This window comes from Copadichromis virginalis, linkage group LG22, assembly GCF_057382275.1.
Source record: "Copadichromis virginalis isolate Kocher_CV1m ecotype Utaka linkage group LG22, C_Virginalis_male_GT1.1, whole genome shotgun sequence".
Classification (NCBI taxonomy): domain Eukaryota; kingdom Metazoa; phylum Chordata; class Actinopteri; order Cichliformes; family Cichlidae; genus Copadichromis; species Copadichromis virginalis.
Genome location: NC_140638.1, coordinates 37,074,484 through 37,102,225, shown reverse-complemented (window position 1 = coordinate 37,102,225; position 27,742 = coordinate 37,074,484). Strand labels below are relative to the sequence as shown.

General features: G+C 44.6%; 1 protein-coding gene across 2 annotated transcripts in view; it reads left to right on the top strand.

Moving 5' to 3' along the window:
• The window catches only part of LOC146683848 (rab3 GTPase-activating protein catalytic subunit-like), a 34,727-nt gene extending 7,297 nt beyond the window's left edge, over positions 1-27,430 (top strand). Inside the window, exons 2-8 of one of the 2 annotated variants that reach the window (XR_014917625.1) lie at positions 8,518-8,683; positions 9,674-9,773; positions 12,102-12,194; positions 12,335-12,507; positions 13,116-13,204; positions 13,348-13,458; positions 26,874-27,430. Coding sequence is in view for 1 of the 2 variants with exons in the window: in XM_085446553.1 (XP_085302679.1) it covers positions 8,528-8,683; positions 9,674-9,773; positions 12,102-12,194; positions 12,335-12,507; positions 13,116-13,204; positions 13,348-13,366 (630 nt within the window). In the remaining variant the exon portion in view is untranslated. Of the gene's footprint in view, positions 1-8,517; positions 8,684-9,673; positions 9,774-12,101; positions 12,195-12,334; positions 12,508-13,115; positions 13,205-13,347; positions 15,322-26,873 lie in introns of those variants that run through there. The other variant, XM_085446553.1, reaches the window with a different exon arrangement.
• The last annotated feature ends 312 nt before the right edge of the window (positions 27,431-27,742 follow it).

Genomic DNA, 27,742 nt, shown 5'->3' with positions numbered 1-27,742 from the left:
CCTCTGTTATTGCCAACAAAGGTTATGTTACAAAGTATTGAGTTGTATTTTTGTTATTGACCAAATACTTATTTTCCACCCTGATTTACAAATAAATTCTTTACAAATCCTACCATGTGGATTCATGGATTTTTTTTTCACATTCTGTCTCTCACAGTTGAAGTGTACCTCTGGTGCAAATTACTGACCTCTGTCATCATTTTAGGTGGGGGAACTTGCACAATCGGTGGCTGACTAAATACTTTTTTGCCCCACTGTAATTCGATTTATGCCGTTATCAGTGTTTGAATGATAGCATGGCTGTGGTGTCATATCAATGTATGCTCTCGCTGTTTGCTGATATCAAACTGTGGTATGAGGACCACTGTGGGTTAATCTTTGTAGTGATACTCACTCCTTTCTTTTTATTTAGACCTGGTTTAATTCTGGGATAGTTGAATATTTGTATATAATCCCAGCAGACTGTTTTAGATTATATCTAATATATATCATGTAATTATCCTTGTAATTACAAAAGGTTTTATGTAAGATTTATGTTTTGTAATTTAAATCTGACATCACAAAAGTATTTTGGAATTTGAATAATGTATTTTGTAACTGCAGCATTTTGTCCAGGTTCCTTGCCACCGAGGACTCCTTCAGGACCATCGCATTCAGTTTTCGAGTTGGCGTGTCCTTGGTGAGCCAGATCACCCCCCAGGTAGCGACGTCCATCTGGGACTGTCTAGTGGACGACTTCATGGCTGTGCCTTCAACTGAAGACTGGCGGTGCATTGCAGAGGGATTCCAGGAGCGCTGGAACTTCCCTCTCTCCCTCACAGTAGAGGTTGTATCTGCGCTCCATGGAGCTCCGTCCTGAAATTGCGGAGAAGTGTGTGAAGGCAACGTGTGTTCTCCACAATTTTCTGTGCTGTTTGGACAAGAGAGGGGCACCTGCTGTGAGGGGTGTGGCACCTGCTGTGAGGGGTGTGGCACCTGCTGTGAGGGGTGTGGCACCTGCTGTGAGGGGTGTGGCACCTGCTGTGAGGGGTGTGGCACCTGCTGTGAGGGGTGTGGCACCTGCTGTGGTGGAGCCGTTGCAAGGCCTGGGTCGTGTAGCAGCAAACAACTCCTCCAGAGAGGCTGTCCTGGTGGGGGAGAAGTTCATGGCCCACTTCTCGGCGGAGGGAGCCGTGTCTTGGCAACCAAAGGAGTAGCCTGTTTGAAGTCTGAGTGACTTCCCCACAACGGCTCTTTTGAGAGCCACCCACAAACCTCTAAAGAGTGTTCCTGTCTTTTTTTAATTTTTCTTAATAAATGGAGCTCTACTCCAAAATAAACTAACCTCTCTTTACTCTCTTAAAGACATATTTACATATAATTGTTACACAAAGTTTTGGCTGTCTCACCTTGTTTTGGTACAATCTGCCAGGTGTAACAATTTTTAATCATGTTTTTGCTGGAGAAGTGCAAGGTTTTAGTCAACACCATCAGACACAAAGAAATGTAAAAATATATATTTTAAATTAAGTTGTTTCAGCTATTTTGACTATTACCAGCTTCTCTGTTCTACTGTTTATGCACATATGTTTTCAAAGTAATTATACCACATTTAAAAGTAAGATTGTTTTGGCTTTTTATTATTAGAGTTAGGCAGCACGGTGGTTAGCACTGTTGCCGCACAGCAAGAAGGTCCTGAGTTCAATTCCAACATCAGGCTGGGGTCTTTCTGTGTGGAGTTTGCATGTTCTCCCCGTGTTTGCATGGGTTCTCTCCGGGTACTCCGGCTTCCTCCCACCGTCCAAAGACATGAAGCTTGTGGGGATAGGTTAATTGGATAATCCAAATTGCCACTAGGTGTGAATGTGCGAGTGAATGTGAGTGTGAATGGTTGTCTGTCCCTGTATGTTGGCCCTGCGACAGACTGGCGACCTGTCCAGGGTGTACCCCGCCTTTCGCCCTATGACAGCTGGGATAGGCTCCAGCGCCCCCCGCGACCCTGAAAAGGATAAGCGGAAGCGAATGGATGGATGGATGCATGGATTATTAGAGTTACAGTCATACATATTTTCAGAAGCTTGTATTTAATCTCCATAAGAAACGATCATATTTAGCAGCGTGAAAATTACATATTTATTTAGAAAATTACGTATTTTTATTGGAAGATCATGAGGGAGGAAAATATATGGTTCTTCAAAACAGAAAAATAAACAAAAAATCCATATTATGGAGTTGACAAGTGGTGACACATGAGTAGAAAACAGGATATTATTTCTTTCAAAATGACCATTAAACCTTAACAACCTTTGTAATATCACAAGACACATCATAACAATTCTGTTTTTGCACATGTCAAGTTCTACATCTTAATAGTTCACCAGCAAGTAGCTGCCTACTGCTCCTTGATTCCTAAAGTACTCTGTGGTTGTGTGTTTAGACGCTGCTGGACTTTCTCTCCTTTTGACTCTCTGTGCTTGTTTCCAAAACCTTCTCTTCTGCCTTTTTTTCTCTTCCTTTCAGATCACTGATGTTCTTTATTTTTCCCTCTTTCACTCTATTTCTCCATCTTTCCCTTTATGAGAAACTCAGGCTGGCTGTTAATTTTTTCTCTACTTATTTTTTGATCATCCCTGTTCCTTCTCTTTTGTTCCTCTACTGACAGCTTCCTCTTTGCTATTCTAGCCTGAAATGTACCATTTTGTAATTGCTATAATTTTTCTGAAGCATATGCATTTACACATATTAAGGATGAATATTCACAACACAAATATGTATTAAGCAACAGAAATGCTATCCGGTCTTTAAGTCTGATGTCATTAGCCGTTTCCAGGTCCAAACTCCGCTGCAGATCCCAAAGTCAAAGGAACTCTGCGGCATCACTGAGAGTTACAAACTGTCTAAATTCTTTCATCTTTAATAAAATGATCAGTGTGGCTGTTTTACCAGGTGTAACATCCAGGCATCCATGAAAACAGAATATATGAAATTTAACAGAGTTAGAAGTTAGCTCGCCGGTTTCCACCTTAACACCAGCTCTGCTATCACTTCCAACATAAATGAAGACAAAACTAAACAGCACTGGCGTTTGTAGGGTTACTGATGTTGGACTAGCTGGTGTATAATGATGTGCTACGTGATTGCTAGCAACACAGCTATGTTAGCGTAACATAAACACAGTGAAACTTTTTTCCACTTGATAAAAGTTAACGTGAGGGTTCCCGATGGTTAGGCTGACAGTGATCACTGACTGTTTTTAGGGGCTTGTTCAGATTAAATAGAACAAGATAAAAAAGAATAAAAACATGTTAAAACACAACAGCCTTAATAAACACAGAGTAGTTTGGACCCGAAAGCAGGGTTCATACATCATCACTTAAAAGACCAGCTCTCGGGGCAGAGATAGCTCAGTAGATAGTGTTTGCCCCATGATCGTTGGGCAGGGCTCTAGACTAACTTTTTGCCATGGGCGTACGCGTACCGGCACAAAAGTTAGGCGCACACAAGTTTTATAATAATTTATATAATATAATGTGTTTTTCTGGATACACTGTGCTTTTTCAGCATTCAAAGATTGATGACACCGTGTCAGAGCACTGGCTATGAATTTCAGAAGGATCAGGCCTTAACTTAACAGAAAAGTTAGCAATAGTTCTTTTCCTGTTACAGCTACATCCACTTCTGTCGTGCCCAGGCTGCTCACTAGGGCTGGGTATCATCACTGATTTCTATAATCCATTCGATTCCGGTTTTCAAAGTCCCGATTCGATTCAACTTAGCCTCAGACAGTCAGAAATATTATAATTCTGATCATTTATCAGTACTGACTTCATCAGAATTGTGAACATCACAGCAGATTCCTTTGTGTGAAAGTAACTGAGAATAAAACACAGAAAAACATGAAGGAGATTTTCCTGGTCTGGCTTTTTATAGCAGATAACCTTAAAAATATTCTACAATGTTCTGCATATAAAGTTTAAATTTCTTCGGTATTGAACAACAGAAAAAATAGGCTTTCTTGAAGAAAAAGACAGTAGCCGACAGCACTGTAAACAACGGTAGACTGGTGGGTAATAAGCGAATAAATAATACAGAAAACAGAGATTGGAGACGGGAAACTGTTCTTGAAGTACAGAGAGAGATAGAGAGAGAGCTAGCTGTGCATGTATGTGATTTTAATAGTCGTGGAAGCAAAACAGCAAAATTCAGCTCGGTGAATTTTGGTTGGAGAGAGACAAAACCTGCAGCTCAGAATCAGCGCAAAAAGACGTAAACACATCGCGGACCGGACGCATCAGATTCGCTAAGCTCCGACAGCGTGTCCGTCTACGGGCCGTCGGGTGAGAAAGCCGAGAAAGACAAAGTTAATTCTGATGGGTCGGGTCCGCTCTGTGTTTACGTCTTTGTGTGGAGTCCGTGTACCTGCTCTGATTTGCTGTTTGGTTGTTGTTGAACTGGTTTTGTGAGCTTTAATCTGAGAATCTGGCGTTTCTGGCAAAACAGTTATATTTAAAAGTCGATTCAGGATTTAATGAATTGATATCGCTTTATTCAAGCTACTCACCTCCCACTTCCACCTGCACTTTCAACTGGACCACGGCCAATCAGAGAGGTCCCGCCCCTTACTATCTCTGATTGGTTTAGTCCACGATAGGGACAAAATGTGTGTCTGTTGTTGACCACAGGGAAGGTTGCAGATTTTTTTTTTTTTTTTTTTTGCTACCCGAACAGTTGGTCGCACAGGTGCAACCAAATATTTTTTTTTAGTCGCACCACTGAAAAATTTGGTCGCACTCTAGAGCCCTGTTGGGGGTTCAAATCCACCAAACAGCGGCTATCCTGAGATACCCTTGAGCAAGGTACCGTCTCTACACACTGCTCCCCGGGTCATGGATTGGTAGCTGCCCACTGCTTCACTGAGTAAATGGGTTAAATGCAGAGGACTAAGCATTTTCCTACAGGATTAATAAAGTATACATTAACTATGAGATTCAAGATCAGGCAAATTCCATAATATTCGACACATCTGTAAAGCAGAAATATCAGTAAAATGCACAGGAAGTAATATGACTGAAATAGTAATAAAAATAACTTAATATAATTAGTGAATAGGACACTTTTGTGACATTTGCCAAAATCATTAGAAAAAGGGTCAACACCGTCAGGCAAAAATCCTGATGGTGCTGACAAAATACCCTACTTTCTCTCATAGCACGTTTTTCTGACAGACGCCATCTTGTTGTTCATCAGTTGCTTATGGCCTCTACTGTGGTGTTGATGCACTATGGTTGTGACACAGAGTTTTATCAGAAAGGTATGCAATAAATGAAATAAAAATTAAAAAAACTCACCAGAGCAGTGACCTCATGGCATGTGTATCAAACAGGAAGTGGTAAAGGGGTCCTCACAGTGTAAGTTACCCACAATAATTCCTGATTTTTTTGTACTTTTTAAAAAATCTGATGGTGTTGACAGAAACTTTGGACATGTTTTGTCCCTTATCTCAAGAATCACTGATATATTCTCAAAATCTTTCATAAACTGCCTGCTTTTCAGGAATGAGGTGGTAATTCGATTTTGGAGCAGTTCTTGAGCCATAACCAATGATGAGCAGCTTTCCTCACTGTCACTGGTACGGTGCTGCACTGATGCCTTCCTGAGAGCCAATGCAAGCACAAAGAGTTAAGTCAGCAGTTTTTTGGTGAGCTTTCAATATTTCCTTTAACTAACGGGGAGTGAGGTCCTTTTATCTCAGGCATGTCAGGAATACTGAAACCTGGGCTGACTGACCTGACCACAGCCTCTATGACTTCAGCATCACTGTGTCCTTTACACAAGAGGCTGACTGGCCCACAGATCTTGACACCTCTCCTTACTGTCACTTCTTGAAGCCTGTTTGCTGCTGTAGGAAACACGTTTTATGGAGCTGTCAGCTGACTCGGCGATGTTCTGTTCACTCTTTGACACACCCTGCTAATTGCTTATATTAACATCTCTTGGCTGGTCTGAGAATGGGTTGGCGTTCCCCGGACAAGCTGGAGGAGGCTTCTCTGCTTGGGCTGCTGCTGTGTTACTGCTGCATTTCTGCTCATCAGACTCACCTAATGAGATGGCTGGAACTGTTTCTTTTTGGCGAGGTGTCTGATGTCAGCTGGCAGTGATGATGATGATGCCACTCGAAGCTGCTTTTTCAAGTTTGATTCAGTTAGTCTTGAGTGGAAGCGCCTCTTTGCAAGAGTCAGTTTTGAAAAGACCTGTTCAAAGTGGTACGTTGTCCCAAACAGAGATGCAAATTTCAGGGCATGTCTCGCCAGGATGGGAAAAGCCTCAGCATGAACGTACAGTTTGTGAAAGTCCAGCAGAGAGAGGCTGTTATACTTAGCTTTGAGCTCGTAGTTGTTTTGCAGCCCAATTATTTCCACTTGGAAAGTGTCTGGCACAGATGGTTGCACATTAAACGGCGTAGCAAACATCTCCAGTTCCTTTTGGATATTCTTCACATCTTGAAACCTGTCATCAAATGCCTGAATGAGTTTTGCACAACGACTGTTGTTGTGATTTGGCGCTACACAAATAAAATTGAATTGAATTTAGAATTGTCCCTATTGCCAGTCTTGGCAGCCGGGGGTCAGTCCGCCAGGGCCTCCGCTCCTGGCCGCCACCCGGCACACAATGCACCCAGCTCGCACTGGAACGTTTCGCAGCCGAGTGTGAAGCAGCGGGAATGAGGATCAGCACCTCCAAATCTGAGGCCATGGTTCTCAGCCGGAAAAGGGTGGAGTGCCCACTCCGGGTCGGGGATGAGTTCCTGCCCCAAGTGGAGGAGTTCAAGTATCTCGGGGTCTTGTTCGCGAGTGATGGGAGAAGGGAGCCGGAGATCGACAGACGGATTGGGGCTGCAGCTGCAGTAATGCGGACGCTGCACCGGTCCGTCGTGGTGAAGAGGGAGCTGAGTGTAAAAGCGAAGCTCTCCATTTACCGGTCGATCTACGTCCCTACCCTCACCTATGGCCACGAGCTGTGGGTAGTGACCGAAAGAACGAGATCGCGGATAGAAGCGGCAGAAATGAGCTTCCACCGAAGGGTGGCTGGCCTCTCCCTTAGAGATTGGAGCCTCCTGGGCGCCTCCTGGGTGAGGTGTTCCAGGCATGTCCCACCGGGAGGAGGCCCCGGGGCAGACCCAGGACACGCTGGAGAGATTATATCTCTCGGCTGGCCTGGGAACGCCTTGGTATTCCCCCGGATAAGCTGGAGGAGGTGGCTGGGGAGAGGGAGGTCTGGGCCTCTTTGCTTAGGCTGCTGCCCCCGCGACCCGGCCTCGGATAAAGCGGATGAAGATGGATGGATGAATTTAGAATTTGTTTGTTTTATTTTATTGTGAAAGAACTATAGAGGAAGCGACCACCTTTTCGCACATGCGTAGAAAAACATCCTAATTTCCTGAACCGATCAGGCAGCCAAAGGCAACAACATGGCTGCTGATAGCGATGTGAGTTTGTTTTGTAACATGTCAGTGGTCGTGTCCAAATTCATGGGCTGCATCCTCCTGAGGACCCGGCCTTCGCGGTCTATGTGGGCCGGGTCCTGAGAAGGTCGGGTAGGCCGGAAGTAAACGGCTGTTAAATTGGACGGTCTCGCCTTCGGATTAGCGTCACTGCTGTCTCGGTGGAGTTTAATAAACTCGGCCGTCTGCTCCTTGCTGTCTAAAATATAACAGGACACTGGAGTAAACTCTCGACCATCTCACACTTCTGTTTAATCAGTTTTCTGTTTGACGTTTATTCAGCTGTGTGAAAACCAAGGAGGAACCCACCTGGGGGATTAATAAAGTTTTATTTTATCTAATCTAATAACTTTAATCTCAGCCAAACCGATTTACTCACGAACAAATAAAACACTGAAAAAAGTCCAACAATAACATTTTTAGGTTGTCTAAGTGACTTATATATCACGTTTAACCTGAGTAGCGAAAGTCTGCGGTGATCTGAATATGATGTGCCGGGAGTTGTGCCGTTCTCTGCGGCTTCAGTGACCCTCGAGCTCCCGGCTAGCTATCGAGCTGGTGGGTAGCAGACGTGTAGGGACCTTGCTCAGGGGTACCTCAGCTTAGCTTTTCACTTGATTCAAACCCCCAACCTTCTGATCCCGGGGCAGCCACTCTACCTACTGACCTATCCCTCACACACGTTTACATCGTTGAACAAGTCTGTGCCACAGAGCACGCTGCATCGCTGCATCGCTGCATCGCAGCAAAGAATGGGTTTGGAGGATTTTTTTAGAAGTGATGAATTGCTGCAGCCCCAGATTACGCCAATGAACACAACATATTAAAACCAGTCTGTGTAGCACTCAGTGGTCCGTGCAGTGACAGTGCTGACATACATGCCAGTACAATGCAGTTCTGCAGCTTGTTGCTCTGTGTTTCAGTCGGACTGTTTAGTTTAGCTGGATTGTTGCTGGTTGAGAGAAACTGAAGCTGGATGTCGGGCGTGTACCAGAGATCCTGCTAGTAATGCCTTCTGCTGTTTATCTTGTGTTCAGTCAGGTGCCGATGTTTGTGCAGATCCAGCAGAAGTGGAGGCGGATGTATGCCGGAGAGTGCAAAGGACCAGGCGTGCGCACCGACTTTGAGATCGTTCACCTGCGTCGAGCGCCCGTGCAGTACAACCACCTGTCCGGCCTGCTCGACATCTTCAAATCTAAGATAGTAAGTGCTCTGGAACAAACATCTTTATATGGATCATATTTCAAGGTTGTTTGTTTGTTTTTAATAAAGAAAAATTAAAATTGTGCAGCCACAGAGCGTCATGTACCCATGTTCTACAAGTATCACCTCAGCATCCTGTTCCAGACGATTTTAGGACGATGTGAATCCTGTTAAATGCAACTAATAATCATAAAAGCATCCACGAAGTGCATGTAAATGTATTTTCTAAAACATTTATTCATCTGGTTTTTCCTGCTCATGTACAGTCTCTCCTCCTCCTCCTCCTCCTGCTGTGCTCTGACAGTCACACAAAAACTGTATTCAACTTGAAAATAACACAAACATCTTATCTTATAATAAGAATATATTCTTGTAATAGTTCGTCAAAGAGCAGGTTGATAACAGTACAGCACACTGCTTAGTTATGTGAACATTGGGAAAACAGAGGAGGAAGAAGAAGACGTCTAATTCTGTGTAAATTCGGTTTCTGGATTTTTGTGGAGTTAATTTGTGAATAAAATAAAGACTGTTAGGAAGTGGATGTCGGTTTAATGATCAGTTTGTTTGAACTTTGTTTATTCCTATTCCTGGAAACACAATGGATTCCCAGACATCACGTTGTTTAACCCTTTCATGCACAGTGGTCTGCAGCTATTCAAAGGCTGTTTTCTTGTATTTGTGTTGGTGTTGATGGTAAACTTGCACAGAAACACTACACACTGATGTCTCCATACCCTTCATAAGTCAAAACCGATGTTGTCCACCTAAGTGGACATTTAAAAAATGAAGTTCAAAAATCTTATATTCATTCCTAAAGAAGAATAAAAATCCTGATTGATGTTGTCATCATCCACACATGAGGGTTAAATGTGTTCAGTATGTTCCCAGAAACAGCCGACAATGACGAGGTGTAATCCACGCCTGTACAGAGAGATTAATGCTGCAGCTTGTTACCATAAACATGAGCTGATGTCTTCCTGTTGTCATCAGGGTTGTTCCCTGTTCCCTCTGCCTCCAGTCAACATCGCCATTCGCTTCACCTACGTGCTCCAAGACTGGCAGCAGTATTCATGGCCACAGCAGCCTCCAGGTAGGCAGTACATGTCATGTCATTAATACACAAATAGAAAAATGTAATATTATTATTAAGAAATTATTAAATTTTTTTTAAATACATGTCAGCAAGTGGCTGACATCCAGAAACCCTGCCAGTGGCTTTTAGGAGTCGTGTGTGTGATGCAGGTCATGTTGTTGTTTCCTGTGGAACGATTGTACCTGCTGGTTCCAGGTCGTTCTTCTGATAAGTCTTTTCACTCGTCTGTCTGAAATCGTGTGGGGAGCGCTTGGTCGTGGCTGGTTTATCGTAAATAAATAAAAACCCTGCAGGGGCAACGCCAGGTTTATGGCCCCAACAGTGCTCACTGGAACCTTCAGTAACTTAGAAGTTCTTCTGTAGCCGATGCCATCAGTCTTAAGTGTGCAAAGGTCTTGAGAGAGCTTGTTGGTTTTACCCATCATGAGACGCTTCTTGTGTGAAACCTGGCTAATGAGGCCATAGTTGGGACTGAACCGGCTGATATTAATTTGCACTAAGTGGCAGGATTGCTCTGTAATTACTCATAAATGTGTCTTTTTGCACCTTTCTTTCTGTCCAATACATTTCCCCCGTGTCATTCTTCATTGTTAGACGTCATGTATGGACATCTATGGTGGCGCTGGGTGATATGAGGAAAATGTAATATCACAATATTTTTTTGCTATATCACAAAACACGAAATAAATCACGATATGTTTAAGTTATTTTCAACCATATAGGATCTAAATTTGCACTTATTCAAACCGACCATTCAGGATGGTTTTCTATTGTCAACATAAAAATGATCTGAATGAACTGAAATGTTTTCTTTTAACCATCAGCTGCACACAGAGGATTTTCACAGATTACAGTATAATCACAGTAAGTCTCTTTCTGTGGTCAACACTAGACTTTAACATCAAAAGATCACAGCAACAAAAAACGACGTCAAGAAAAAAATCATGAGTCAAAATAAAACGACTGAAATGAAAAAGCTGCTCTGTTGTTCTTATAAAAATGGCAAAATAAAAAAAATGGATGACATCAAATTACAGAAACAAGTCGAGACAGTGACTATAAAACAGTTTATTTAATGTTTGCTTGGTGTGCAGGGAGACGTTGACATGCAGGGTTTAAAACATCATTTCTTTTGCAGCGAGATTCATTCTCTCACCGTCTGAAACTCCTGATGTCGCCATATTTTTACCTGTTCAGTTCAGTTCAGTTTTATTTATACAGCACCAAATCACAACAACAGTCGCCTCAAGGTGCTTTATATTGCACAGTAGATCGTACAATAATAGATACAGAGAAAAACCCAACAATCATATGACCCCCTATGAGCAAGCACTTTGGCGACAGTGGGAAGGAAAAACTCCCTTTTAACAGGAAGAAACCTCCGGCAGAACCAGGCTCAGGGAGGGGCGGCCATCTGCTGCGACCGGTTGGGGTGAGAGAAGGAAGACAGGATAAAGACATGCTGTGGAAGAGAGACAGAGGTTAATAACAGATATGATTCAATGCAGAGAGGTCTATTAATACATAGTGAGTGAAGAAGAAACACTCAATGCATCATGGGAATCCCCCGGCAGCCTGCGTCTATTGCAGCATAACTAAGGGAGGATTCAGGGTCACCTGGTCCAGCCCTAACTATATGCTTTAGCAAATAGGAAAGTTTGAAGCCTAATCTTGAAAGTAGAGATAGTGTCTGTCTCCTGAATCCAAACTGGAAGCTGGTTCCACAGAAGAGGGGCCTGAAAACTGAAGGCTCTGCCTCCCATTCTACTTTTAAATACTCTAGGAACAACAAGTAGGCCTGCAGTGTGAGAGCGAAGTGCTCTAATAGGGTGATATGGTACTACAAGGTCATTAAGATAAGCACAGAGGAAACTATTTCTAAGCTAAAATTCATGCATCAAATGATACGCAGCAGATAAGACGGATGTAATCAAGCTACCGATAGAAAGAACATAGTAAAGGACAAATAAAGTGTCTTTTTTTCCTCATTGTTCTATGTGTGGGCCTCCTACTTCCTCCCACAGTCCAAAGACATGCAGTTAGTGGGGACAGGTTCATTGGGGCCCTAAATTTCCCACGGTGTGAATGTCTGTCTCTGTGTTTGCCCTGCGGCAGACTGGCGACCTGTCCAGGGTGTGCCCCGCCTCTCATGACAGCCCCAAGCACTTTACATGTGATGTAAAGTGGACTTTTCTTTTGTTGCCACGTCCATGATTTAGAAAATGTTACACAGATGTTGTCCTGCTTCGCTGTGCTGAAGCGTGTGCTTCATGAAAAGTTTGAATAAGAAAATATCAGGTCAGTAACTGTTTGTGTTCCCTGTAGGTGAGGCTGTGACAGAGCTCTTTAAACTCTGCTGTAGGACTGAGTGTACAGAGGAGATTCCTGGAAGAGGATACGCTGAAGATGAGGGCAAAGGTCAGGTTCCTGGCTTTACTTGTTGAGTGACCATACTGCATTCTGGAAACGTGCGTAGCTTACTGGGAGATCTGGGCATCTGTGCTGACCCGGGCCTCAGCAATTGAACAGAAACTCTTGGATGTGTTTGTCGTCTGTAGAAAACAGTGATATCAGCTCTGCTTTGTCCAAGCTGACCGAGCCAGCAGCAACTGTGCCCATTTCCAAACTGTCTGTCTCCAACATGGTGCACAGTGCCCGGAAGCACATTCGCCGCCATCGACGCATCGATGAGTCGCCCCTTAACACCGAGATACTCAATTCTGTCCTTCTGGTAAGAGTTAATCATGTAACCTGTTTAAAAGGCATTAACTAGTCGGAGTTGACTAATACTTGACTGAGTTTTAATGGTTTCAGCTCATTTTATGAGGAAACTGATTCTGACAGAAGAGGTGTGGATCCCGTGTTAGGAGACGGTGAGCGTGATATTCAGAGCAGCAGAGACCTCGGAGCGTGTGGTAGTTTGACTCGTACTGATGTGGCTCCTCTGCTTCTTTTCACAAACAGTTTTTCCTTCCTGGTTACTGTTGAGCCCGTCACACTCAGCAGCTCGAGCTCGAGCTAAGACAGCCTTGAATCTTAAAACTACAGCCGTAATTGCATTTATGTCTTAGAGTGCTGGCCACAGATATTGATCCCATCTGACAGCAGCTCAGTAAAGCACAAGAGCGTCATCTTAAACAGGATATCAGGCAGCGTTCTTATTTTTATTGTCTACTTCTGGTCACATCCTGCTTTTGCCACTGAGCGATCAGCATCCTGTGTTTTATCATGAAGTGATGACTACGTGAGCTGCACTTGTTTAATTCTTCTAACATCTAGAAAACAACAGAGTTTCTAAATGACAGACTTATTTATTTGTGTTTGTGTCTCTGTTTCCAGATGCTGCTGTGGAGAAGTCTGACTGTAAGAATAACACTCAGCTGTCCAACTCCAGTGGGACATCGGAGCAAGAGAAAACCTCTGATTATGTATGTTTGCCTCTTCACCACTCGCACACTCAAGGTTACACTCAGGTCAGGTCCAATATAAGTTTCAGAGTGAAGACAGGCTCAGTGCTGTCAGTACTTTGTCAGGATTTTTATTGATTTCATGGTCTTTTCCCTCGTTGTAGAACCTTTTCCACCAGCTGAAGTCGGCCCCCAGTGACAGTCTGACCTACCGTCTGGCTCTGTGTGTGTGTCTGTTCAACTATTACTACGGTGGGCTGCGGGCTGTTCTCTAAGTAAATATATTTCTAAAGGTGCTTTGATGTGAAATTATCACCAGATGTCGGTAACAACACTTCCAATCCAGACGTGCAAAGGAATCAAACCACAGATGAAGTTGTGTAATAATACAAAGTGACACAGGGACATTTATTTATTACTTTATACAAATGTTGGTGATGACAGTTCATGGCAGCGTCTGTATGGAGAAACCAGTCCCATCATTGCTCATGACTTTGACCCACTCACCACACAAACAGTCTATAAATCCCGAATGCTCCGTGGATCCTTCCCACAGATTCAGCTCAGGTGATTGGCTGGGCCGTTCCAGCAGCTTTACTTGATTTCTCTGAAACCAACCGTTTCCATTGGCTGTGTTTGTGATCATGGTCTTGCTGAAACATCCATCCTTGTTTCATCTTCATCATCCTGGTAGATGGCAGCAGATTCTAATCAACAATGTCTCCATTCATCCTTCCTGGAGTTATGTTTAATGTCTCAGTGCTGTACGCTGAATAAACAGCCCCCCCCCCATGATGCTCCCGCCTCCAGACTTCAGTGTTGCTGTGGTGTTTTTGGGGTGAAGCCACCCAAACATGGTGTGTTTACAGCCTTCAAAGAGTTCAGTTTTGGTCTTTTGTGACCAAACTATATTAAAGATAAAGCATATTGTTGTACCTATGCATTACACTGGAGCAGAGCTTACATACACTCAACAAAAATATAAACGCAACACCTTTGTTACTGCTCCCATTCCCCATGGGATGGACGTAGAGACCTAAAATTCATTCCAGATACACAATATAACCATCCCTCCCAAACAGTGGTCACAAATCAGTCCAAATGTGTGGTAGTGGGCACATCTGCTATATTGAGATAATCCATCCCACCTCACAGGTGTGCCACATCAGGATGCTGATCTGACATCATGAGTAGTGCACAGGTGTACCTCAGACTGCCCACAACAAAAGGCCACCCTGGAATGTGCAGTTTTGTCTCACAGCAAAATGCCACAGATGCCACAAGCAATGAGGGAGCGTGCAATTGGCATGCTGACAGCAGGAATGTCAACCAGATCTGTCGCCCGTGCATTGAATGTTCATTTCTCAACCATAAGCCGTCTCCACAGGCGTTTCAGAGAATATGGCAGCACATCCAACCGGCCTCACAACCGCAGACCTCGTGTAACCACACCAGCCCAGGACCTCCACATCCAGCAGGTTCACCTCCAAGATCGTCTGAGACCAGCCACCCAGACAGCTGCTGGAACAATTGGTTTGCACAACCAAACAATTTCTGCACAAACTGTCAGAAACCGTCTCAGGGACGCTCAACTGCATGCCCGTCGTCCTCATCGGGGTCTTGACCCGACTCCAGCTCGTCGCCGTAACAGACTTGTGTGGGCAAATGCTCACATTCGATGGCGTCTGGCACGTTGGAGAGGTGTGCGCTTCACGGATGAATCACAGCGCTTTGTGTTCTGCGTCCTGATTGGCTGCAGACTATTGTTGATCTCCTCCGTGCCGTCTCTCCTGTACAGTACAGAATCGCTTATTCATTGGTTCATTAATGATTCATTGATGTTGAATTATCTCTCAGCTGCTCTGTTCTCATGTGCTGGACCTGAAAACACGGTTTGATCTTTGGTTTCTGTAATACTGGACTTATTTGTCTACGAAGGTTTGAACTTTGAGAGCTTAAACAGGAGAGAAACGTGTGAAAATGTTCATGTCGGTCTGAGTGTATAAAGTGTGTAGTGACGGGTTTTACCTTAACACATCTATAATAATTGTAAAAAATAAAGTTGGCTACTTCAGATTTCACCAATCGCAGGTTATTTTTAGAACGTAACTCCCGCGATAAACGAGGGAGCGCTGTATACAAATACTGAGAAGTATAAAATTTGAATCCTGTCTCTCTCTGAGGTGCGGGGGGAAAAAATATCGACAAGTCGATCAACATCATCTACAGATACATTCGACATCTCGAGAAATGTAAATCGCCACTTGATTCGTCCATTTGGTTGAAAAACCCGACCTTGAACAAGGAGCGAATATCACACCGGAAACTAAGCGCTATGCGCCGGAAGTAGCATATGCTAAGGCGCACAGGTCTAAGTTATAGGTCTAAGTTCCCCATAATGCACTGGGTGTTTCTTCTTCACTCAACATGTGTTAGTACACCTCTCTGCATTCAGTCCGTCTGCCCCTCATCTATCGATGGATGTTAGAGGCTTTGGTTCCCACTGTCGCTCACAGATGGTCACCTAATGTTTCCTGTGTAACTGCAGGGTCTTTGCCTTATAACATAGAAGCAGCTTGAGGTAACTGTTGTTGTGATGCTGTGTGTGTGTAATAAAGCTCCCTTACTGACAGTGGGTCACCACAGCTTGTAGCTCCATGTATTTGATGCGGCACGTTTGCCCTCGCTGACACAACCCTAAAGGGATTTGTGTGTATGAATAAAGTTTATTGTTCATACAGTTCATTGCTGTATGTCTGTGAAAGGCTGAATGAGGGTTGTAGCTCCCTCAGCAGCTGTGGAGCGATGGAGATGTGGTTGGTTAGACACGCTGCTTTAGTTTACACTACAAACCACACTCACCTGTTTACACTCCTTTTGTGTTACAACCACCTTGTTACACTCAAACACCAGATGATGCATCTGAGCCAACTAAGGATTCACTGAGACTGAAGAAGCTCGAGATCATAATGTGACCAAGTGGTCGGCGGGGTTATGCACAAAATAAATAAACTTGACAACGCCACCTAGGGGAATTACACCCCCAGGAAATATATTTAAGAAAAATAAATAAAAGGAATAAAAGAAGACCGCACAGATTCAAGGATGCACACTGAGGCAGGTTGGCTTCCAATATTAAAACAGTTTTATTTATAGAAATAAATAAAATATTATAAATAATATTTTATAAATAAAATATTAAAAGTCAAGATGTAGCGTCATTATTGACAGTGTCCTACAGTAAAAATAAACAATCGTGGAACTTGGACTTACCAGCAGCCGTGGAACCAAAAGAAAATCACACCAAAAGAATCACTGCAGACCACCCAGTGCTGTACAAAAGAAAGTGTGAAAACGACCCACCACCTGAGGTCCCAGGGCCACTGGCTCGTCCTCCTTCACTGAAATAAAACACAGAAAAGTATGTTAAAAGAATAAAAGGACACTGAGCGTCAGGCTCGCTACAAATCATAAAAAGACTAAAACACACTTTAATAACTTTAATAAAAGAAATCACACACACACACGGGAAAGGCTTATTCCCCACGGGTCAAACTACCACTCGTGCTGGTAATAATTATTCTCAGGCGTAGGCCGGTCTGGCTCCCCACCGGCTGAGACCGGCCACCCAGGCGATTTAGAGTCCCAGCACGACACTCGGGCAGAGAATCACTTCAGCCCGATCACAGAAGTGTGGGTACGAGCAACAGTCCAGGGTAAAATAGAACACCAGGCGAACCCAAAAAAAAGGTAAGCCTACTTAATAAAAACAAGATAAGACAAAACAAGACAAGACAGCAGACTCCACCAAGGAGGAGTTCACAACAGCAACTGAGAAGGCAGTCCACTCTTCCAATTTAGGTTGGACAATTTACCATGGAGAGGTGAGTACAGCAGTGAACCCTGAAACAGATAAGTGTAACCTTAAACTCTTATAGCTATGAATGCTAATAAAAGTAGTTCTAACAGCTTACCACAGGACCGGAGGCACTATACTCTCATTGGTGGAGATACCACGAACACCTCTCTCCGCAATGGCAGAATTAAACAGACTGCTGCGCTACAACAGGCCGGAAAAGGATATTAACACCAATTCCAGTATTCGGAGGGAATCCAAGGTTAAGCGAGAGCATACCTGTAGCTGTCGTATAATCGGCTCTTGCTGATCAGTCCGTCGCAGTACGCCAGCATTTACTGCTGTATCGTACCAGAAGCTCGGGAGGAATTAATCCAACAAGACATCGGCTTAGCTTTATACAGGCTAGCGCCACCCTGCAATCAATGTGCAGGTGGGTTCCCAATTAACCCGATCACCTGATACAAGGAGCGAGTGCAGTGGAAAGAGAGCGAGGGTGGTAGAGCGAGCGAGAGAGAGAGAGAATGAGAGAAGAAAAACAACGGAAGGCGAGTAGCCCATCTGGCTACATCTCGAGACACCCTCACAGGAGATTACATGGCCCAAGTAGTTAACCTTCTGCTGGAAAAAGGCACACTTTTCTAACTTAGCCTTGAGCCCCTGTTGCTGCAGCCTTGCCATCACCATCTCTAGCCGTTGCAGGTGCTGAGAGACAGACGAGGAGAACACAATGATGTCGTCTAGGTACAGCAGTAATGACTGGCACTGCTGATCCCCGAACATCCTCTGCATTAGGCGCTGAAAGGTACCAGGAGCATTGCACAGCCCGAATGGCATACGATTCCACTCGAACAGGCCAAACGGCGTGCAAAAAGCGGTCTTGGGCTTATCCGGCTCAGAAACTGGCACCTGGTTGTACCCGCTGGCCAGGTCGATGGTAGAAAACCAGCGTGCGCCAGCTAGGGCATCCAGACTTTCCTCGATGCGAGGTAAGGGGAAGGCGTCCTTCCTTGTTTTGCTATTCAGCAAACGATAGTCAACGCACAGCCGGAGGCTTCCATCCTTCTTGCGGACCAACACGATGGGAGAGGCATAAGGGCTGCTACTTTCCCTAATTACCTGGGCCTCCAGTAGCTGGTTGATATGAGCCCTGACAGCCTCATAATCAGAAGGAGGAATTCGCCTGTACCTCTGCCGGACAGGTGCGTCATCGAGTAGCGGTATGTCGTGCGAAATGAGGTTTGTGCAGCCCAAGTCTCCCTCATAAGTGGAGAAAACAGAGCGGTACTTCCGCAAAAGTAACCGTACCTCGTGTTGCTCTGACTCAGCGAGAGCAGACAGGTCAATCGTATCCACCATCTCTTGAGCAGGGCTGCTGGTTGTATGGGAGGAAACGGTAACGGGAAAAGAGTGTTCCTCGCTAACACCGGCAGGGAGGCTAACAACAGTAGCTTTGCTTATCACTCCCAAACGGGTCCGCGGGTGGAGAACAGCTTCCGCTGTCCCTACATTGGTGACTGGGATGTAGGCAACGCCCTTATCCACCTGAACCAAACATGGAGAGGCCAGCAACCCAACTGGCAACCCGGACTCAGAAGGTTCAAAAAGCACAGCCTGACCTGACAACTGCTGAGAACAAGTAGTGGCCACCAGCTGCATAACACCACCAGGTATCCGCACGGCCCGCGGGCCCTGTACCTTAACGGTACCGACAGGGTCCTCTGGGGCTTGGGCTGCAGACTGGTGACACTGATGTAAGGCCTCCAAAACTGGTCTCGGTGCCTGTGACACAGAAGGAGAATTAAACAAGGAGCCACCGAAAGCCCCAAACAGTTCTTGATAACAGCGGCGGATTACGTTCATTCCTAAGATGCCAGGGACAGAGGGCGTAGCCCCAGGAGGGTCCTTCACTATAAGGATTCCACAAGAGGGCATTTCCTTGCCACACAGGAGTACACTGAGCTCCAAATAGCCAATGTAAGGGATGGCAAGCCCATTGGCAGCCCGAAGCTGTAGCCAATGACATGACTGAAGGCGTTCTTGTCCCCAAGGGGCAAAATGTGCCAAAAAGAAACTTTCTGTGATGGTGGAAACCATGGACCCAGTATCCACCAAACAAGGGACAGTTACCCCACTAATAAGCACATCCATCTTTGGACACGATGAAATTAGCCTGCCAATCCTATCTTTCTGTGAGCCAGTGAACTCCCCACCTGAACTGTGACTCTGCAGCACAGATGGCGTTAGTTTTCCGACTGGGTAGCGGGAAGATGATTGCCAACTGCGGCGTAAGGAGGGCCTGAATCAGAACCTGCTCTAGGGCGGCGTGAAGCCCGCTCCCCAGTGCACTCCCTAGCAAAGTGTCCTGGCTGCTGACACCGGCGACAAATCACCGAGCCAGCCCGTGAAGGCCGAACACTTCTTCGGGGGTTCTGTAAAGAAGCCACTGTCTCAGTGAGCCGATTTAACTGCTCTTGTTGGCGCTTTAGGAGTTCCTTTAGCTCACGCCACTCGGACTCGGGTGTACCAACAGGAGCGAACCTAGGGCTAGTGTGCACTCCACACTGAAAACCATATGCCGATGGTTGAGAATAGCCACGGTCGCGAACACCGCCTGAAAACCCTTCTCTTTCCCATCTAATTGCTTCCCCGCGCACCTCTAACAAGGTGGCAGTGGGCACACGGCGAACGTATTGTTTAAGCTCTCTGCGGAGACCACTATCAACAACATGTTCTACAAATTGGTCTCGGAGCAGCACCTCTGCGTTACGCATACCATCAGGTGCACTTTGTTTTACTTGCTCCATCAGAGCCATTAGCGCTAAGGAAAACTCCTGCAAAGTCTCTTCCTCCCGTTGTCTCCTCGAAAAGAAAGCCTGCTGCAGAGTGACATAGGACTGCGCATTGCCATACAGTTCCTTTAAAATGGTCAACACCCGAACAGGATCCCCTCGCTCTAAATTAGGGCGAAATTTGATCTCCTCCCTTGCTTCTCCCTCTAAATGGTCAAAAATAAAGAAAGCTTGATCAGCAACAGACAGGTGCCGGGCACGCATGCATGCCTGAACCTCTTCGACCCATTCAGCTATATTGATGCCTGTTCTACCATTGAACATGGGACATTTACGGTCCCTAGGCACCACCACCAGACGCTCTGTAACGGCGGCCTGGCTACCAACATTTGGTACGCAACCAGCTGGTACGAAAGAGGACGACGCGGCCCCGCCACCAGACTCGAGCACAGCGCCCCCATCCCGGCGCAATTGCTCATTATCTGCCCTTAACTGCGCTACCAAGTCTCTAAGTTGCTGCAATTCTTCCTCCATAATAAATTTTGACCCAAAAAAAAGAGAAAATTAAATCAGCAAGGTGCTAAAATCCTATTACTCTTCCTTCTACCTGGATACTGCTGTCTTGTCTATAATCACACTCTAAAACAAATAGAGCCTTCAAACAGGTGAACTAGACTCGTTGCAAAAAAATAAAACAATTTACAAAACCAAACATCTACCTCAAACGTGCACCCTGTTCGTGACGCCAAGTATGTGACCAAGTGGTCGGCGGGGTTATGCACAAAATAAATAAACTTGACAACGCCACCTAGGGGAATTACACCCCCAGGAAATATATTTAAGAAAAATAAATAAAAGGAATAAAAGAAGACCGCACAGATTCAAGGATGCACACTGAGGCAGGTTGGCTTCCAATATTAAAACAGTTTTATTTATAGCAATAAATAAAATATTATAAATAATATTTTATAAATAAAATATTAAAAGTCAAGATGTAGCGTCATTATTGACAGTGTCCTACAGTAAAAATAAACAATCGTGGAACTTGGACTTACCAGCAGCCGTGGAACCAAAAGAAAATCACACCAAAAGAATCACTGCAGACCACCCAGTGCTGTACAAAAGAAAGTGTGAAAACGACCCACCACCTGAGGTCCCAGGGCCACTGGCTCGTCCTCCTTCACTGAAATAAAACACAGAAAAGTATGTTAAAAGAATAAAAGGACACTGAGCGTCAGGCTCGCTACAAATCATAAAAAGACTAAAACACACTTTAATAACTTTAATAAAAGAAATCACACACACACACGGGAAAGGCTTATTCCCCACGGGTCAAACTACCACTCGTGCTGGTAATAATTATTCTCAGGCGTAGGCCGGTCTGGCTCCCCACCGGCTGAGACCGGCCACCCAGGCGATTTAGAGTCCCAGCACGACACTCGGGCAGAGAATCACTTCAGCCCGATCACAGAAGTGTGGGTACGAGCAACAGTCCAGGGTAAAATAGAACACCAGGCGAACCCAAAAAAAAGGTAAGCCTACTTAATAAAAACAAGATAAGACAAAACAAGACAAGACAGCAGACTCCACCAAGGAGGAGTTCACAACAGCCACTGAGAAGGCAGTCCACTCTTCCAATTTAGGTTGGACAATTTACCATGGAGAGGTGAGTACAGCAGTGAACCCTGAAACAGATAAGTGTAACCTTAAACTCTTATAGCTATGAATGCTAATAAAAGTAGTTCTAACAGCTTACCCCAGGACCGGAGGCACTATACTCTCATTGGTGGAGATACCACGAACACCTCTCTCCGCAATGGCAGAATTAAACAGACTGCTGCGCTACAACAGGCCGGAAAAGGATATTAACACCAATTCCAGTATTCGGAGGGAATCCAAGGTTAAGCGAGAGCATACCTGTAGCTGTCGTATAATCGGCTCTTGCTGATCAGTCCGTCGCAGTACGCCAGCATTTACTGCTGTATCGTACCAGAAGCTCGGGAGGAATTAATCCAACAAGACATCGGCTTAGCTTTATACAGGCTAGCGCCACCCTGCAATCAATGTGCAGGTGGGTTCCCAATTAACCCGATCACCTGATACAAGGAGCGAGTGCAGTGGAAAGAGAGCGAGGGTGGTAGAGCGAGCGAGAGAGAGAGAGAATGAGAGAAGAAAAACAACGGAAGGCGAGTAGCCCATCTGGCTACAATAAGAATTTGAGGCTCAGCTGATACAGTATCATAGGAGAATCCAACCATTGTATGTCAAGAGACTATAGGCAGTGAAAGCTCCATCTGGAGGAGGAACGACGTGGTTCAGAGCGTTGCCTCCTGCAGCTGGTGACATGTTCAGATTTCAGCTCTGTCGGTTAGAAAGTCTGTTTTTGTTTTTCATCTGTGTGTTGCTCTTTCATCCTTTTCTTCTTCCTGTTTCTTGCATCAAGCTGGCTGACTTCACCACTGATGAGGTAACCATGAGCAGTAAGCCTCGTGTCGCTCACAGTTACATTTAACATAGTGCGATAAACACACTCAGTCATTATAAGGTACATCCTCTAAAGGTTCACATAACAGACAAACAGGATAATAAAAATAATCTGGTTCTTTGCAGCATCCTCAGATGAACAACACACGACATTATTACACGTCTCAGTATTTGTTACACTGAACACAAATATAAACACAACACTTTTGTTTCCATGAGCTGAACCGGATCCTGACTGGTTTTGCGACATGTGTGTCATTGTGCTACACATGTACGGCATATTTCAGAGTGGCCTTTTATTGTGGGCAGTCTCAGACACACCTGTGCAATATTCATGCTGTCTAATCAGCACCTTGACATGCCACACCTGTGAGGTGGGATGGATTATCTCAGCTAACGAGAAGTTCTCACTAACACACATTTAGACAGATTTGTGAGCAGTGTTTGCGAGCAATGTTCCCTGTAATGTTTCACGTGTCTGAACACACAAACTCCCTGAGCGTCCCTTGGACCACTGTGAGCAACAGCAGACGTGTGCACTGTGGTCACACCAGCATCCAAGAATACTTTTACACAACAAGACTTCTTCAAAAAAGTAACTGAGTTTTGCAAACAGAGTTTTTTGCAGCTGTTTACCTAAAAATGCAGCCGAGGTGTTTTTTAAATAAACATTTCAAACTATTTGCAGAACAATCAGCTGTTCTGCATCAAATCTGATGCCACACAAATTATTTGTGCCGCTGCAAAAAATAATTTCTGTCCACTATGAGATGAAGGAGAACAACAGCCTGATACCTGCAGGCCTGACAGCAGCAGATGTGTCACTGCTGCAACACCTGTAAACCATTGTTCTGACACACACAACAAAACTATTGACTACACTACACACTAACTACACACTAACTACACTCTTAACTACACACTAACTACACTCTAACTACACAAGATTTGTGCTAAACTTGGCAATCGCATCTCAAACACGCCGTCACTCCTAAAACTTCCCCCTTCCTAAACAACTAAATGTCATGTTGCCATATCATTTTTTGATTGGTCGACATGGTGCATTTTTCCACCAATAGGAAAGGCTGGTGGGGGTTTGTTTTGGTGTTGTTTTTGCTCACAGGCTTTCGAGCGTTTTCCTTATAAAACGGCGTTTTTACCGTTTCTTCCTGCAGTAAATATAAACAACGACAGTATTCAGGAAGAAAACCAAACAATGCAGATATTTTATCATAACTCTGGTTTTACGTGGCCGATCAACACAATTCAAAAACTGGTATAAAGTCCACACTTTGTCCGTCAGTTGTTCCGTCTGTCCTGCTCACATCTCCAATGGTTGTACACGTTGTCATTAACGTGGCTTCACTCCACATCAGCCGCTTTGCTAAAACACCGGTGTCGCACATAAGGACGCTGTCATAGCCTGTCAGCCACGTTGATCAGCTGCGTATATACGAATGTGAATCGCGTGATTGGCTGGACTACGGGATAAGGTGGCCTCGTTCTGATCCCATACGGGAGCAGCCAGTCACTGACTAACACTGCAAAACAGAATCGTTAAAGTTTTCATTTTAATTTCAATTCAGGTGATTTTTCTTTGCAGATTTTCTGTGCAGAGACCGTGCCAGCAGTGCGCAATTGTGCCAGCAGTGCGCAATTGTGCACGCGCGCAGCTTAGAGGGAACATTGCTTGCGAGTGTCGGGTCTTTTGTGTTTGTAGAAAATGTTTCATATCTTTGAGTTGAGCTCATGGAAAACAGGAGCAAAAACAAAAGTGTTGCATTTATATTTTTGTTCAGTGTAAATGATAAAACATCAGGTTTGACCCAGAATACAGTTTGATCCACATGATGGCGCTGTGAAAAGTGCGCGCTGTACTGGTGGCACCAGTGTCCCCAGCCCACAGACCAGTGCTGCCACTAATCGAGTTTCAATAACAGCATCTAAATGCTGTTTAAAGGTGGACTTCATCTGTCACACAGGAGCAGTTTGGCTTCGCTTTGCTTAAATAATGACCTGGTGTATTTCTGTATACACACCTGCTAAGGATCAGGTGACTCTTATAATAAAAGGTTAATACGTAAAACCTTAAAAATAAAAAGGGCTGTTTTTAGCAGTATTTAGGCTGCAGTCTGTGTATTATGTCCATGATATTCTACAGTGGGGCAAAAAAGTATTTAGTCAGCCACCGATTGTGCAAGTTCCCCCACTTAAAATGATGACAGAGGTCAGTAATTTGCACCAGAGGTACACTTCAACTGTGAGAGACAGAATGTGAAAAAGAAAATCCATGAATCCACATGGTAGGATTTGTAAAGAATTTATTGGTAAATCAGGGTGGCAAATAAGTATTTGGTCACCTCAAACAAGGAAAATCTCTGGCTATCACAGACCTGTAACGTCTTCTGTAAGACGCTTTTCTGTCCCCCACTCGTTACCTGTATGAATGGCACCTGTTTGAACTCATCATCTGTATAAAAGACACCTGTCCACAGCCTCAAACAGTCAGACTCCAAACTCCGCCATGGCCAAGACCAAAGAGCTTTCGAAGGACACCAGGAAAAGTATTGTAGACCTGCACCAGACTGGGAAGAGTGAATCTACAATAGGCAAGCAGCTTGGTGTGAAAAAATCAACTGTGGGAGCAATCATCAGAAAATGGAAGACATACAAGACCACTGATAATCTCCCTCGATCTGGGGCTCCACGCAAGATCTCATCCCGTGGGGTCAAAATGATCATGAGAACGGTGAGCAAAGATCCCAGAACCACACGGGGGGACCTGGTGAATGACCTGCAGAGAGCTGGGACCAAAGTAACAAAGGTCACCATCAGTAACACACTACAACGGCAGGGAATCAAATCCCGCAGTGCCAGACGTGTACCGCTGCTGAAGCCAGTGCATGTCCAGGCCCGTCTGAAGTTTGCCAGAGAGCACATGGATGATACAGCAGAGGATTGGGAGAATGTCATGTGGTCAGATGAAACCAAAGTAGAACTTTTTGGTATAAACTCAACTCGTCGTGTTTGGAGGAAGAAGAATACTGAGTTGCATCCCAAGAACACCATACCTACTGTGAAGCATGGGGGTGGAAACATCATGCTATGGGGCTGTTTTTCTGCCAAGGGGACAGGACCACTGATCCGTGTTAAGGACAGAATGAATGGGGCCATGTATCGTGAGATTTTGAGCCAAAACCTCCTTCCATCAGTGAGAACTTTGAAGATGAAACGAGGCTGGGTCTTCCAACATGACAATGATCCAAAACACACCGCCCGGGCAACAAAGGAGTGGCTCCGTAAGAAGCATTTGAAAGTCCTGGAGTGGCCTAGCCAGTCTCCAGACCTCAACCCCATAGAAAATCTGTGGCGGGAGTTGAAAGTCCGTGTTGCTCGGCGACAGCCCCAAAACATCACTGCTCTCGAGAAGATCTGCATGGAGGAATGGGCCAAAATACCAGCTACTGTGTGTGCAAACCTGGTAAAGACCTATAGTAAACGTTTGACCTCTGTTATTGCCAACAAAGGTTATGTTACAAAGTATTGAGTTGTATTTTTGTTATTGACCAAATACTTATTTTCCACCCTAATTTACGAATAAATTCTTTACAAATCCTACCATGTGGATTCATGGATTTTTTTTTCATATTCTGTCTCTCACAGTTGAAGTGTACCTCTGGTGCAAATTACTGACCTCTGTCATCATTTTAGGTGGGGGAACTTGCACAATCGGTGGCTGACTAAATACTTTTTTGCCCCACTGTACATTACAGTAAAAACAGTAATTATATAAAGAACAGATGGATCAGGATCCTGTCTGTGTCTTTACTATGATCTCAGCTGATAATGAGGCTTGAAAGAGACATGTTTGAACTTTTGCATTGATCAGACAAATAAGCCTGCATGTTTGCATGAGCTTTAACTGTAAAACATGAAGCCTTTATTATTAAAAAAACAAAACCCTTTTAGTGTCATACAGGTAAGAAAGCAGCGAAGCGTTTTTCTCTCTAACAGATGTTTCATCTGTTTTCTCTGCCGTTGCTCTGATGGGACCTGCAGGGTGTTTTTGGTGACGTGGAGGTTTGCACAGTTGCTGCCTGTGGTGTGTGTAGAAATGTTCATGTTCTAGTCCCACTGTGAAGCACATAGACGTGTCCTGACTTCCTGTCTGTCCCACACTCTGTCTCTGTTTGTTGCTGCCAACAGTACAAGTCATCTTTGCAGATTTTACTGAATTAACAAAAACATATTTACTGAAAGACTTATTCAGTAAACATGTTTGTTACACTGAGACTGAAACAGAGATCCCTGTTTACGCTCATAGAAAACGAGCCTCTGTTTTACTTTATTGAAATCATTTCTAATCACAGACAGGATCAGCAGCGTGCAGCTGCAGTGAGGTGTTAGTAGAGGAGCTGTGTTTGTGAGCTGTAGTCTGGATCAGGTCTCTGTGGGAGACTCGGTTACAGTACTTCTGAATATCCACGTGTCCACCTCACACAGCACATTTCTTCAGAATCGGTTGCTGTTTGCTAACATTTGACCTTTGCCCTTTTAGGCTGCCCTTCTGGCGCCCGTCGATGAGGACTTGGGATCTGACAAGAAGCAAACTGGGGGAAGTAGCAGAGTACCAGACTTCCCTCCTCCAGCAGGCCGGGAGATCTTGTTGCGCACCTGTGTGCCGCGACCAGCAGCGTACTCCAAGGCGCTGCCTCAGCGGCTCTTCTGTGTCCTGATGAGGGAGGAGTTTAGGTTGACCGGAGGCTTTTCCACAGACACGTCCTCCTTTTAAGTCCCGTGAACAATTCACACCTGGGATGAAGATAAGTGAAGGACACAGGATGGAGACTTTCACATGTATGAATGTGGCCATGGAGTAAGATCATAGAAATACATTTCTTCATTTGTTTGCTTTATTTGTAAGAACGGTGCAATATTTCAGCATCTACGGCTCGCCCAAGCTTAAAAGCAGGAAGCAGTATATTACTGGCATTGATTAAGAAGCATTTATGGCTTTGTCTGGAAATATGTGAAACTAAATCCTTCTGTGTATTCATAAATCTGCAGCTTCCTGCAGCTGTGATAAAACAGTTTCACACTAAAACCTTCATTTTACCTTCAAAGCTTCTCTTGATGCCTTTTTAAGGAAATGAAATTTGTCGTTAGGATGGAGTTCCCCATCCTGCACTCACCACACGCTAACACAACCTTCTCAACTCTGATATTTAGTAGATTATATTTCAGTTGCAGGGATTGGTCCTGATGGTAAACATGAGAGTCGGTGAGGACTTCATGGGTCGTTTCAGCTGAGCTCCATCCTCCAGCATGTCCTGCTGCTGGATTAACACACAGCTGTTTGTTTGCATCCAACCAGAACCAGACCGTGCAGTTCTTATTCCTGTTCATAAGCTGATTGTTCAAACATGA